Consider the following 12,641-nt stretch of genomic DNA (forward strand, 5'->3'; position numbering starts at 1 on the left):
TTCAGACTTCATGTGGACTTTGAACAATGTAATTCCTGTTTTTTGCTGAAGTCTAGTTTATAACTATTGCAATTTCAGACTTTTTCTTGCAAATTAACCTTCTGACCAGAGTATTCCCGATTATTCCCTTAAGTTTGGTTTTTCACCAGTATAATTCTTTTTCTCTTCTTTTTTAAGTTTATTTATAGTATTTCTTTGATTATATATATTTTTTTTAATTTATTTTTTAATTTTTTGAAATTAAAATAAATTTTTAATTTTTCCCCCACATTTTTTTAGCGCCGGCACTGCATAGTTCGTACTACATCCGAAAGTATTTGCGCTTGAGCTTACGAAAATTATTCGAGTTAGAAATAAAGAAGTTCGAATTAGGGGAATTTCACTGTATTTATATTTTATGACAGATTTCATATCATAATCAATAAATTAATCGATTTCTATCATTTTTTTTTAAATTTCAGAATCAACAGCTCGTTTATTAATAAATCGAAAACCATTTTTAGAAAAAATAGGTTATTGGTGTTATAATTCCGATCATGTCGGTGTAAGAGCGGAAGCCCCAAGACTTTTAGTTTGGTTAATAAAAAATTGCAACTCGGTTGATGCATTTCCGATGATTTTAACATTGCCGAATTGCATTCGATGTTTAACCGATATGTTATGTGCCCTACACGGCGTAATGCAAAACGAAGCTTTATTAGCGTTGAATCTTTTATGTGAATTTTGTTTATTATCAAAACCGAATGTTGAAGTGGTTGATCCGATGGCGAAAGGTTCGGATAAATCGTTGAATTATTTTTCGCATGGCCAAACGTTTAATATGTTTGTAAAAGCTGATTTGGGAAAAAATTTGGTGTTTATGATTGAGAAGTATCACGAAAAATTAACCGTTGATATAATTAACGGTGTTTTATCGTTGATTGATACTTTATCGAAATCGGCGGAAATGAATCGATATTTAAAATCGTGCAGTATCGAAAAGGCTTTGCCGTTATTGTTGGTGAATGGGGAACTTGATAAAGTTAAACATAAAGTGGATGATTTAACAAAGGCTTTTCAAAAATAAATAAACAAAGAATTTATTAATTAATATTGTTATTGCTCTAGTCATTATCTTTAAGAGTTTTTCACTTTTAAAGGTAATTATACAATTTAAATCTTTGAAATTTTCGGCGTGCATGAGTTCAATTTTAACCAAAAAAAAAAAAAGTTTTTGTATAATATCTAAAAATCGAAATAATAATAAAAACATTTTTAGGTAAATCGATCGTGTTGAGATTTTTAAAATTATTTTTACACTCTATTTAGCTTAGAAAATAAGTAATAATTACGAAAAAAAAGTATGTGTATGATAAAAAGTATTCAAATCTTTGACATTTAAACTATTAACGTAGCACATAACCTCTTATTAAAAAAAATATTTATTCGCTTTTCTTAATTATTTTGATTTCATTGTGTTGAGTTCTTTAAACACTTTAAAATTTTTAAGCTTTCAATAAAAATGTCAATTTAAATTTAAAAATAAATTACAGAGATACAATAAAGTCTACATACACCCCGAAAAATGATAATATCTCACCTCCTGAAATGTAATTTAATAAATTTTTTAAACGAAGGATATTAGAAGTCTATATTATTTTAATACAAAGTCGAAACAGTTTTGTGCTACGAAGTGAAGGCTACAGCAGTAGATTTAGTCTCTCAAGACTGCTAAACCCTAATTATTCTAGTTGAACTTACTAGGTAAACTTGCTATAAACTAGTCCCTATTCATTTAGACAAGTTTTTAATGGCTATCAACTAATTTTTAGTCATTTTCAGCAATATGGATTGCCTAAAAATCAGTTGTTAATCATTTAGACAAGTATAAAATTATGCTCAACCAATTTTCAATGATTTGGAATAACATGAGATGGCATCAACTTATTTCCAATCATTTTGAACAATTTTGCTACCTTATAAACCAATTTTAGACCATGTTGGTGCAGTTTTCAGTTATTCTGAGCAACCTAACCTTGCTATAAACTAGTCCTTATATATTTATACAAGTATTTAATGATTATCAACTAGTTTTCAGTCATTTTGAGCAACATGGATTGTTTAAAAACTAGTTATTAATGATTTAGACAAGTATAAAATTATGCTCAACCTATTATCAATTACTTTGAACAACATGAGATGGCTATGAACCTATTTCGAAACATTTTGAACAATTTTGCTACTTTATAGATCAATTTTGGACAATGTTGGTACAGTTTTCAGTCGTTGTGAGCAACCTAGACTTGCTATAAACTAGTCCTTATACATTTAGACAAGTTTTTAATAATTTTGAATAACATGAGATAGCTATAAACCTATTTCAAAACATTTTGCTACCTTATAAAGCAATTTTGGACAATGTTGGTACAGTTTTAAGTCATCCTGAGCAACCTGGACTTGCTATAAACTAGTCCTTATACATTTAGACAAGTTTTTAATGATTATCAACTAATTTTTAGTCATTTTGAGCAACATGGATTGTTTAAAAACTAGTTGTTAATGATTTAGACAAGTATAAAATTATGCTCAACCTATTATCAATTACTTTGAACAACATGAGATGGCTATGAACCTATTTCGAAACATTTTGAACAATTTTGCTACCTTATAGATCAATTTTGGACAATGTTGGTACAGTTTTCAGTCGTTGTGAGCAACCTAGACTTGCGATAAACTAGTCCTTATACATTTAGACAAGTTTTTAATGATTTTGAATAACATGAGATAGCAATAAACCTATTCCGAAACATTTTGCTACCTTATAAAGCAATTTTGGACAATGTTGGTGCAGTTTTCAGTCATTCTGAGCAACATGGACTTGCTATAAACTAGTCCTTATACATTTAGACAAATTTTTAATGATTATCAACTAATTTTTAGTCATTTTGAGCAACATGGATTGTTTAAAAACTAGTTGTTAATCATTTAGACAAGTATAAAATTATGCTCAACCAATTTTCAATGATTTTGAATAACATGAGATAGCTATGAACCTATTTTGAACAATTTTGCTACCTTATAGACCAATTTTGGACAATGTTGGTGCAGTTTTCAGTCGTTGTGAGTAATCTGGACGCGCGATAAACTAGTCGTTATACATTTAGACAAGTTTTTAATGACTATCAACAAATTTTTAGTCTTTTTGAGCAACATGGATTGTTTAAAAACTAGTTGTTAATCATTTAGACAAATATAAGATTATACTCAAGCAGTTCTCAATGATTTTGAACAACCCAAGATGACTATGAACTTATTTTTAATAATTTTGAACAATTTTGCTGCGTTATAAACCAATTTTAGACAATGTTGGTACAGTTTTAAGTCATTCTGAGCAACCTGGACTTGCTATAAACTAGTCCTTATACATTTAGACAAGTTTTTAATGATTATCAACAAATTTTTAGTCTTTTTGAGCAACATGGATTGTTTAAAAACTAGTTGTTAATCATTTAGACAAATATAAGATTATACTCAAGCAGTTCTCAATGATTTTGAACAACCCCAGATGACTATGAACTTATTTTTAATAATTTTGAACAATTTTGCTACGTTATAAACCAATTTTAGACAATGTTGGTACAGTTTTAAGTCATTCTGAGCAACCTGGACTTGCTATAAACTAGTCCTTATACATTTAGACAAGTTTTTAATGATTATCAACTAATTTTTAGTCATTTTGAGCAACATGGATTGTTTAAAAACTAGTTGTTAATCATTTAGACAAATATAAAATTATACTCAAGCAGTTCTCAATGATTTTGAACAACACGAGATGACTATGAACTTATTTTTAATCATTTTGAACAATTTTGCTACGTTATAAACCAATTTTAGACAATGTTGGTGCAGTTTTCAGACGTTCTGAGCAACCTGGACTTGCTATAAACTAGTCCTTATACATTTAGACAAATTTTTAATGACTATCAACTAATTTTTAGTCATTTTGAGCAACATGGATCGTTTAAAAACTAGTTGTTAATCATTTAGACAAATATAAAATTATACTCAAGCAGTTCTCAATGATTTTGAACAACACGAGATGACTATGAACTTATTTTTAATCATTTTGAACCATTTTGCTACGTTATAAACCAATTTTAGACAATGTTGGTGCAGTTTTCAGTCGTTCTGAGCAACCTGGACTTGCTATAAACTAGTCCTTATACATTTAGACAAATTTTTAATGACTATCAACTAATTTTTAGTCATTTTGAGTAACATAGATTGTTTAAAAACTAGTTGTTAATCATTTAGACAAATATAAAATTATACTCAACCAGTTTTCAATGATTTTGAACAACACGAGATGACTATGAACTTATTTTTAATCATTTTGAACAATTTTGCTACCTTATAAACCAATTTTAGACAATGTTGGTGCAGTTTTCAGTTATTCTGGGCAACCTGGACTTGCTATAAACTAGTTCTTATACATTTAGACAAATTTTTAATGACTATCATCTAGTTTTCAGTCATTTTGAGCAACATGGATTGTTTAAAAAGTAGTTGTTAATCATTTAGACAAATATAAAATTATACTCAACCAGTTCTCAATGATTTTGAACAACACGAGATGACTATGAACTTATTTTTAATCATTTTGAACAATTTTGCTACGTTATAAACCAATTTTGGACAATGTTGGTGCAGTTTTCAGTCGTTCTGAGCAACTTGGACTTGCTATAAACTAGTTCTTATACATTTAGACAAGTTTTTAATGATTATCAACTAGTTTTCAGTCATTTTGAGCAACAAGTATAAAATTATGCTAGTTCTAGTTCTTGGCCTAGCGCTGTATAAAAGTATATATGATATAAATGCATCATGTCTTTCAAAATCTATCTCGAGATATAAGCAACTTCCGGTATTTTTATTGAGCTATAACAGACACTGATATACTTTTTTTTAGGACTCTATGTAGACTTTTTTGCGTTAAAGATATGATTATGTTTTGTGTTCCCCTTGATTAATAATAGCTTATATAGTTTTTATGTAAAATATGGACTTCTTACATGTTTTGTTAAAAAATTTCATTGAATTACATTTCGGGAGCTGAGATATTATCATTTTCCGGGTTGTACGTAGACTTTCTTGTATCACTGTACATATTTTAATATTTGATAAATGTCAAATTGACATTTCAACATTTAAGGTTATTAATTCATAACCTTGCTTTGTTAGTAATAAAATTTTTGTAAACTTTATTATATTATTTATCATTTCACGAACACTACGATTTATAACTTTTTAATCTAAAATTGTTATTAAGGACCAAAATAAATAATTATTACTTCGTTTATGCATTATTTATTTCCTTTATAAATGAAATTACATAAATGTTATAGTATTTTAACTTAATCCTTTATCGTTATCAACATATTGCGTAATCGCTAATAAATTATGAACGGCAGAGTTTTCCAAATCGACATCGAAGGATTCTTCAAACTTTTCCATCAACTTTTCGTTTCGTACATCCAACGATTTAAATGTGCTTTGTATATTTTTCCACGCAGAGACGAAATACACAACAAAATCCAACGATAAGTTTAATAATAGTATTAAACTAGGTTGTAACGCATTTCCTTTAATCAAAATGGAGGTTTCATCGTCAAAGTCGAGCGATAAAGAGGCATTCTCAATCGTGGAAAATTTACTTTTCATATCGTTATTGAGTTTGTTTAATTTATCACTACAAAAATATTAAATTATAAAGTATGCAAACTCCGTATTCGAACATTCTCGGAAATATTAGATAATCACGAATTACTCAAGAATGATAGTAATTTCAAATATTTTTTCTGATTTATTTCACTTAGAAGACTTTTTGACATTAAACTGTCAAATTTGACACTTGTAGATATTTTAATGTCAAGAAATCGTTTGTTATCTAGTATTTTCAATATTGAAACTGTCACATTTGACATTTCTACATATTTTGATATAAAGAACTCTTTTATTTCTAGCATTTTTGACATTTAAACTATCAAATTTGACATTTTAATATCAAACAAATTTATTATTTCCACAACTTCTGTGTTTTAAACTGTCTTTGTTGCTTTCTGAACTAAATTTATATCGTGGATCAAGAATAGTAGCTTTTGCTACTGTTCTATTAATCTCATAAACCCCAAGTCGCGTCTTTATTATAACAGTAAGAGTTCTTTGTAAGTGCTTGCCTGTTTATGTCACTGGAGTTTTGCTATTTATGGTATGTCGTACACCGAATACAAATGCTATAACAGATGATAGCGATGGATACTTTTCCTTGGATAACACTACGTTTTCAGCAAATAACTACTCTTCAGAATCTAGATTCGGTGGAGGTGATACCAGTGTCGGTAAAGTAGCAGAAAACGGAACCTTGAGCTTTAATAGGCATTCGAGCATATGAGAAGTAGGTACTGATACAGCGAGTGCTTTAATTTGATTACATCCAAATTCATTTGCTTCTGCATGAGGGTCAAAGCATATGAAGATTTTGTGTTATGTTTAAAATGTGTACCAATCGCTCGGCATTTATTTATTACTTGCAATAACTGATTATAATTAGCGCGTAGTATCTCCTAAATCAATTCCATCTTTTTCTATACCGTTTTTCACAGCAAAATTAAGAGTACTACAGAGAAATGATTTTGCTCATTTAAAATTTCGCTAACTGCTTTTTTCATTCAGATCACATGTTTCGGAAAGCTCTGAACCAATTGGGGTTTATTCTAAGAACTACTTATGTCTTTTCAAATCTTGATTGCATAAAATCTGCTTATATAGCATATGTTAATAGTATTCTCTCTTTCTCCTCTGTGGTTTGGAATCCAATGTATCACATATATTTTCTGCACAATTCTCAATTTTCTTTTTTCAAAATATTCATACCCCTTCGTAGTCAATAAAATAAAATTAAACGTAAATTCATCATCACCAATCATCACCAAACTTCCACTATGCTTGAACATAGTTATCAGATTATGTGGATGTTTTTCTCTCACCAAATTCTTACTCGTCCAGTCGATATTTTTATATAGAGTCTCATCTGTGAAAATTACCATTTTCCAGAAGTAAAAATCCTTATTTTGGCATACTTATCAATGATTTTTTAACAATATACCGACTTTTAAAATCAAGTTTTTAATATAATTTCATGCCGTTGAAAGTTAACATGAACACTAAAGACCTGTTCAAGATTGTTGTAGCCAATGCCACACCACTTACGGTAGAATCCTTAGAAATTTGACGATATAGCAATGAATGATTTCTTCTTGTTAGCTTGGATGCACCTTTCTGTCCCTACAAAACTGTTTAATCCTCAGACGTACGGCAAAATCCGAATGTTTCTTGTTCTACATCTAATGTTAGTTCTAGTGACAGTGCAAGTGTAAAACTAGAACTCACACTATGCCTAGAAATAGAAATATTCGGGCTCGACCGATCCAACGGTCTGGGTATTCGTCGTCCAAGTATTGGCGAACAACCAAACTAAAGGGGGCCGGTGCTCTATCATGCATAAATTACATACATGTTTTGTCTTACTTGAAGCAGCAATACTTCTTCTAGAAATTATCGATAATCTGGACCCATTAATCTGTTCGGTAAAAAATGTGGGTCTATCAAATGATCACCGACGATGGCAGCCCAAACATTTACGGAAAATTATTGCTGAGGATGGCCTTCTGCAATTTCATGTAGATTTTCTTCTGCCCATATGTGGTTATTGTGAAAATTGAAAATATCATCCTTCGAGAAAGATGTTTCATCGTTAAACAGAACTTCGGCTCCAAACTCAGAATTTTGAGCTATTTTGTCTTGTACAAAAAGCCAATCTTGGAGGAAAATCTCTTGGCAATAAGGCTTGTACTTTTTGGATATGGTAGGGATACAAAAGTTGCCTTTTCAAAATTCTCCAAACCATCGAGTGAGATAGGTTTAAGTTGTGAGCAATTTTTCTGGTACTTGTAGTCGGATTTTCATCAATTTCGTTGAGGACAACCTCTTCTACTTGGAGATTTGCAACTTCCATAGGCCCCCCATTATCAGCAGTACTCCTTTTAAAACTTCCATTTTCCCATAGTTGTTGGTGAATGCGTAGAAACAAGTTATGGTGTGGTACTGGGCGATCAGGATGTCTTTCTTGATACAATCGCCTTACTTCTGCCGAATTACCGCATGCCATTCCGTAAACGTTTTGCATATTTCAGCGTTTGTGTAATTCATTTTTAATTTTGTAATACAAGTTTACTTTTTGCAGGTACAAATTGTTATTTTGACAGGAGGTAGTAGAGTATATGAAGATAGTACACTTAATTCTGTTTTTACACGACAGATACGTTCCCAATAAATTCGCGTAAAAAAAGATACGGTATTTATGTAAAAATACGGGATAGGTTCCCACATTTGAAGAATCGGTTAAAATGTTATGATTAAGAAAGATAAATTCGATTACTTTAATGTGCTTTTATTTAATAAAACTTATTTAAAAATAATAAATAATTCATAAGTTGAAATAATAATAAAATAAAAGTAAAGAAAAAATCATTATTTAGTGAAAAAAACGAAAATTAATTTCTAATTGCTATCATCTTTTCGATGCGCTTTCCTTTTCAAGCTGTGCTGCCGCGTTAGTGGTTCTAGTCACAAATTCTGTTATCGATCGTTGTGTTCCAGGTTTGATAAGGCTGTTATACAATTCACGATAACTGCCCATTAATAATTTAATGTCTCGTTGAAATTTTGTAGATCTTTCTTCAATAGGATCATGCTTTTGAAAATGATCGCATAATTTAGCAGCGAGTTGTAGTCCTTCTTTGATTACATCTGCGGTAAGGGTAGGAATCTCTTCGTCAATTTCACTGCATTCTTTATCATCGGGAATCTCAAGCGCTAAACTAATGATTTCATCATCAGTAAGTGCTTTATCCTCTAGTAATTCATCGATATCTGCAGACGATATATCAGCAAATCCTTCTCCGCCTATTTCATGAGCTAAGGCTGTGATGTTAGGGTATTGATCCATATTAGAAGGCACATGATCTTTATTTTTTACACATTCTGGCCAAAGAGATCTCCAACATGCGTTCAAAGTTGATGGTTTCAATTCGGATAGTGCTAATCCAGCATGTTTGATGCAGTCATTTATTGTAAAGTTCTTTCACGCGTCAATGACCGTTTCATTTTTATTATTTGTTAATTTATCTAAAATGTATCGAAATGTTTGCTTTACGTAATAGGTCTTAAAGGTTGCAATAATTCCTTGGTCCAACGGCTGTATCAAGGAAGTAGTATTTGGAGGAAGAAAACAAAATTCAACATTCGGGTGCTCTATGTGTGGGTGGCCAGGTGCGTTATCTATAATCAGAAGAACCTTAAATTCAAGACTTTTATCGCTCATATAGCGACGCACTTCTGGGATAAAATGTTTGACAAACCATTCATTAAAAATTTCTCTAGTTACCCAGGCTTTTTTATTAGCTGTCCAGTGTACTGATAAGGTATCTAAATTTACACCTTTCATAGACCGTGGTTTTAGAGCTCGATTAACAAGCAAGGGTTTTAACATTCGATCTCCAGACGCATTAGAGCAAAATAAAAAGGTTACGCGATCTTTGGCCGCCTTGAACCCACTGGCAGTTTTCTGGGATTTAGCTACGAATGTTCTACTTGGCATACGCTTCCAGAAAAGGCCTGTTTCGTCCGCATTCCATACCTGATCTGGAGTGTAACCACCTTTTTCAATTATTTTAGCCAGTTTTGCTGGAAATTCTTTAGCTGCTACATCATCTGCAGATGCAATTTCATCCTTTATCTTTATATTATGTAACGCGTTTCGTTGTAGAAAACCATTCATCCATCCCGTACTAGCAGAAAATTCAAATTTTCTTCTTTTCTCGCCTGATGTTTGTGGTTCCGCTTCTTTAATTTGGTTGTAAATCTTTAATGCCATTTGCTTGATGTTATTTCCGTCAACGGGTATTCGTTTTTGAGACATATCCTCCATCCATATTACAGGAGCCTTTTCCATTTTTTGCTTCACAATGTCTCTTGTGTATGATGTTGTATGAGCACTTAATTTTGTCCCAGCAATTACAGATTTTCTAATCGCGTCCTCATTTTTTTTATAGTTCTTACAGTGGATTCTCTTAAACCGAAACGTTGCCCTACAGTGGTGGCACTATCTCCATTAGCTAAATTATCTAAAATGTTGATTTTAACTTTCAACGAAATAGCTTTTCTTTTTGTTTGTTTTGTAGCTGACATTGTGATTAGATCGCCTATAAAAATTTTATTTATTTATACGTAATAAGTAAGTAAAGAATAAATGTATCAAAAAATATTTTATTTAATATTGTATTCGATTTTGTTACTCACCTTAAACATTGAAGCCAAACTGTAAACTCGTAATTATTTTAACCAAAACAGATGTGAGATGATATAAAATTAGGGAAATCCCCTGTAACTATTGATGCGCTCGCGCAATCAGGGGGTATCGATTCTCGCACAATCATATACCTTTCAAGCGCTTTCACATACTTGCACGTACACGAAATTTTAGTTCCAAAATTATTCTAGATTCAAATTTCTTGCGTCGCGTTAAATCAAATTAAATCGCGTAAAAAAAGAATAAAATATATTTTATTAATCGCGTTATATCAAATTCGCGTAAAAACAGAATTAGGTGTATTATGAAACACCCTGTATATATGATACATTCGAGCTTAGCCCTATTCTAGTTCTAGAGTTAGTTCTAGTTTTAGTTCAATAGCAATACACACAACCTAGCGCTTTGTCGTGCCTAGTTAGCACTACTAAGCACTGTCACTAGGTCTAGTGTTAGTCCATAAATATTTTCAGACAGTCGAGCCGCCCTAAAGGCAAATCCAGGCCTACACCTGTGACTTCGCACTGATCAGAGTGTACCAGCAACCTGAGAGAACTCGTTAGGGGCAATGATGTTACTCTATGGTGGGTTCCAGGTCACAGAGACATTGAGAGCAATGAGAAGGAGGAGAAGCTGGCGAAAAAGGCAACGAAAACGCCCTTTATTAGACCCCAACCCGGTTGTGGACTACAAAAAAGCCAGCTAAAACAAGTAATCAACAGTTGGGAGGCCTCAAAGGTAGCCTTACGCTGGAAAGAACTTCCAGGTCACAGACAAGCGAAGTGTATGATAACTCCGTCGCAAAACAAACCCAAAGAGGTTTTATGCCTCAGCAAAGGGGATCTAAGGATGCTCTCAGGTTTCCTGACCGCTCCTAAAATACCACCTCTTCCACATTGGACAAGCTGAGAATCAAACTTGTCGTTCTTGCAACAACGAATCAAAAACGGATGAACATATACTGTGTAATTGCGGCGCCAGAGGCTACATAAGACACAAAATTTTTGGTAAAGCTCTTTTGACACCTACCAACATAAAGGAACAAGACCTTGAAGCAATACTAAGGTTCATTAAGGACCTACATTTGCCCTAAATTTTGAGAGGGCAAAAGATACAATAGATCTTATAGGTATATAAGGCATATAGGCATTAATAATAATAACTTTGATCAATTTACATTTTGTAGTGCTTTGTTAACTTTACCTGTCTTTTTATAATTCCACACCACACATTGCTTGATTTCAATCAAAGATTTTCCGCAATTTTTACAATAATTCAACTGACTTTGAAGTTTTTTGAAAAAATTAGTGCTTAACAATCAAAAAAATACACTCTTGCGACCTGCTTGAATATGACTCTTGCTGTTAATTGTTAATAAAATGCTCTTTCACATATAGTTGTTAAACTGTGTAAGTAACCACAATCTATTTTTGCTTTTACTCTTCTTTTAAATGAAATAAATCATCAAAAAGATTTGAAATTTGTACTACCAGTCTTGTGTAATTCGTGATTTTCTAATTTCTCAGTGGGTGTTCAAATACAGATTTTGCATGCTGTATATTAAAAAGGATTTCATTAGTTATGAATTCGTACAGTATTTTTTTAATAATTTCCATTTCCTCTTCTATTCCCACATAAATGCTAAATAAAATTCGTTGTTGCATCTCAAAAAAATCTTCCTCATGTGCTTTATTTACACTAAAATTGAACTAAAATTAATTATTAGTTTTAAAATTTTAATTCCTCACCTTTCTACATGTCTCAACTGTTCAGAGAGGTTAAGTAAACCACGAATCGGTTTTTTACCCTCATTTAATAAATCTTTCCATTTATTAACAAAATCAGGAAGAAACTTACAAAGTTGAACAATACTTTTTTGAATCTTTAATTCTATTTCATTCATTTCACTTTAAATTAAAATAAAACTTATTTACTTTTAGTAAACGTAAACATTAATTACAGATTCCTGTAATAAAATAATCATTATGTTAATAAATAAGAGATGGTGCTGAATTCGTGGTGTTCGTATTGATGTTTTGCGGTAAAATCATCACTTTCGATTGGTGGCTTACATTTTGTATTGGTAAAAGCCATGGAAGGGATTCCGTTTGTATTTTCGCAAGGCGCGCAATTTCTACAGCCACTTTCATAAACGATGACGGTTTCGTAAAGTTCACGTGCCTATATAGTTCGTGCAAAACATCCATTTCAAGCTACAAAAACATTTTTCATC

At 31.5% G+C, this 12,641-nt stretch overlaps 2 protein-coding genes across 2 annotated transcripts in view; one reads left to right on the forward strand and one right to left on the reverse strand.

The window, feature by feature from the left end:
• LOC111421345 (visceral mesodermal armadillo-repeats) overlaps positions 1 to 5,333 on the forward strand; it is a 22,051-nt gene extending 16,718 nt beyond the window's left edge. The window contains exon 6 of the mRNA XM_071201391.1: positions 462 to 5,333. Coding sequence (XP_071057492.1) covers positions 462 to 1,066 — 605 coding nt within the window. The 3' untranslated portion in view covers positions 1,067 to 5,333. The remainder of the gene's footprint in view (positions 1 to 461) is intronic.
• On the reverse strand, positions 5,331 to 12,555 carry LOC111421200 (uncharacterized). Its single transcript, XM_023054345.2, has 4 exons — positions 12,481 to 12,555; positions 12,157 to 12,374; positions 12,002 to 12,106; positions 5,331 to 5,728 (listed from the first exon to the last, which is right to left on the reverse strand). Exons 2-4 carry the CDS (start codon positions 12,309 to 12,311, stop codon positions 5,389 to 5,391), a joined length of 600 nt encoding a protein of 199 aa, XP_022910113.2. The 5' UTR covers positions 12,312 to 12,374; positions 12,481 to 12,555; the 3' UTR covers positions 5,331 to 5,388.
• Between the last annotated feature and the right edge of the window lie 86 nt (positions 12,556 to 12,641).

The sequence above is a fragment of the Onthophagus taurus genome, chromosome 1, assembly GCF_036711975.1.
Source record: "Onthophagus taurus isolate NC chromosome 1, IU_Otau_3.0, whole genome shotgun sequence".
In the NCBI taxonomy this organism is placed as follows: Eukaryota; Metazoa; Arthropoda; class Insecta; order Coleoptera; family Scarabaeidae; genus Onthophagus; species Onthophagus taurus.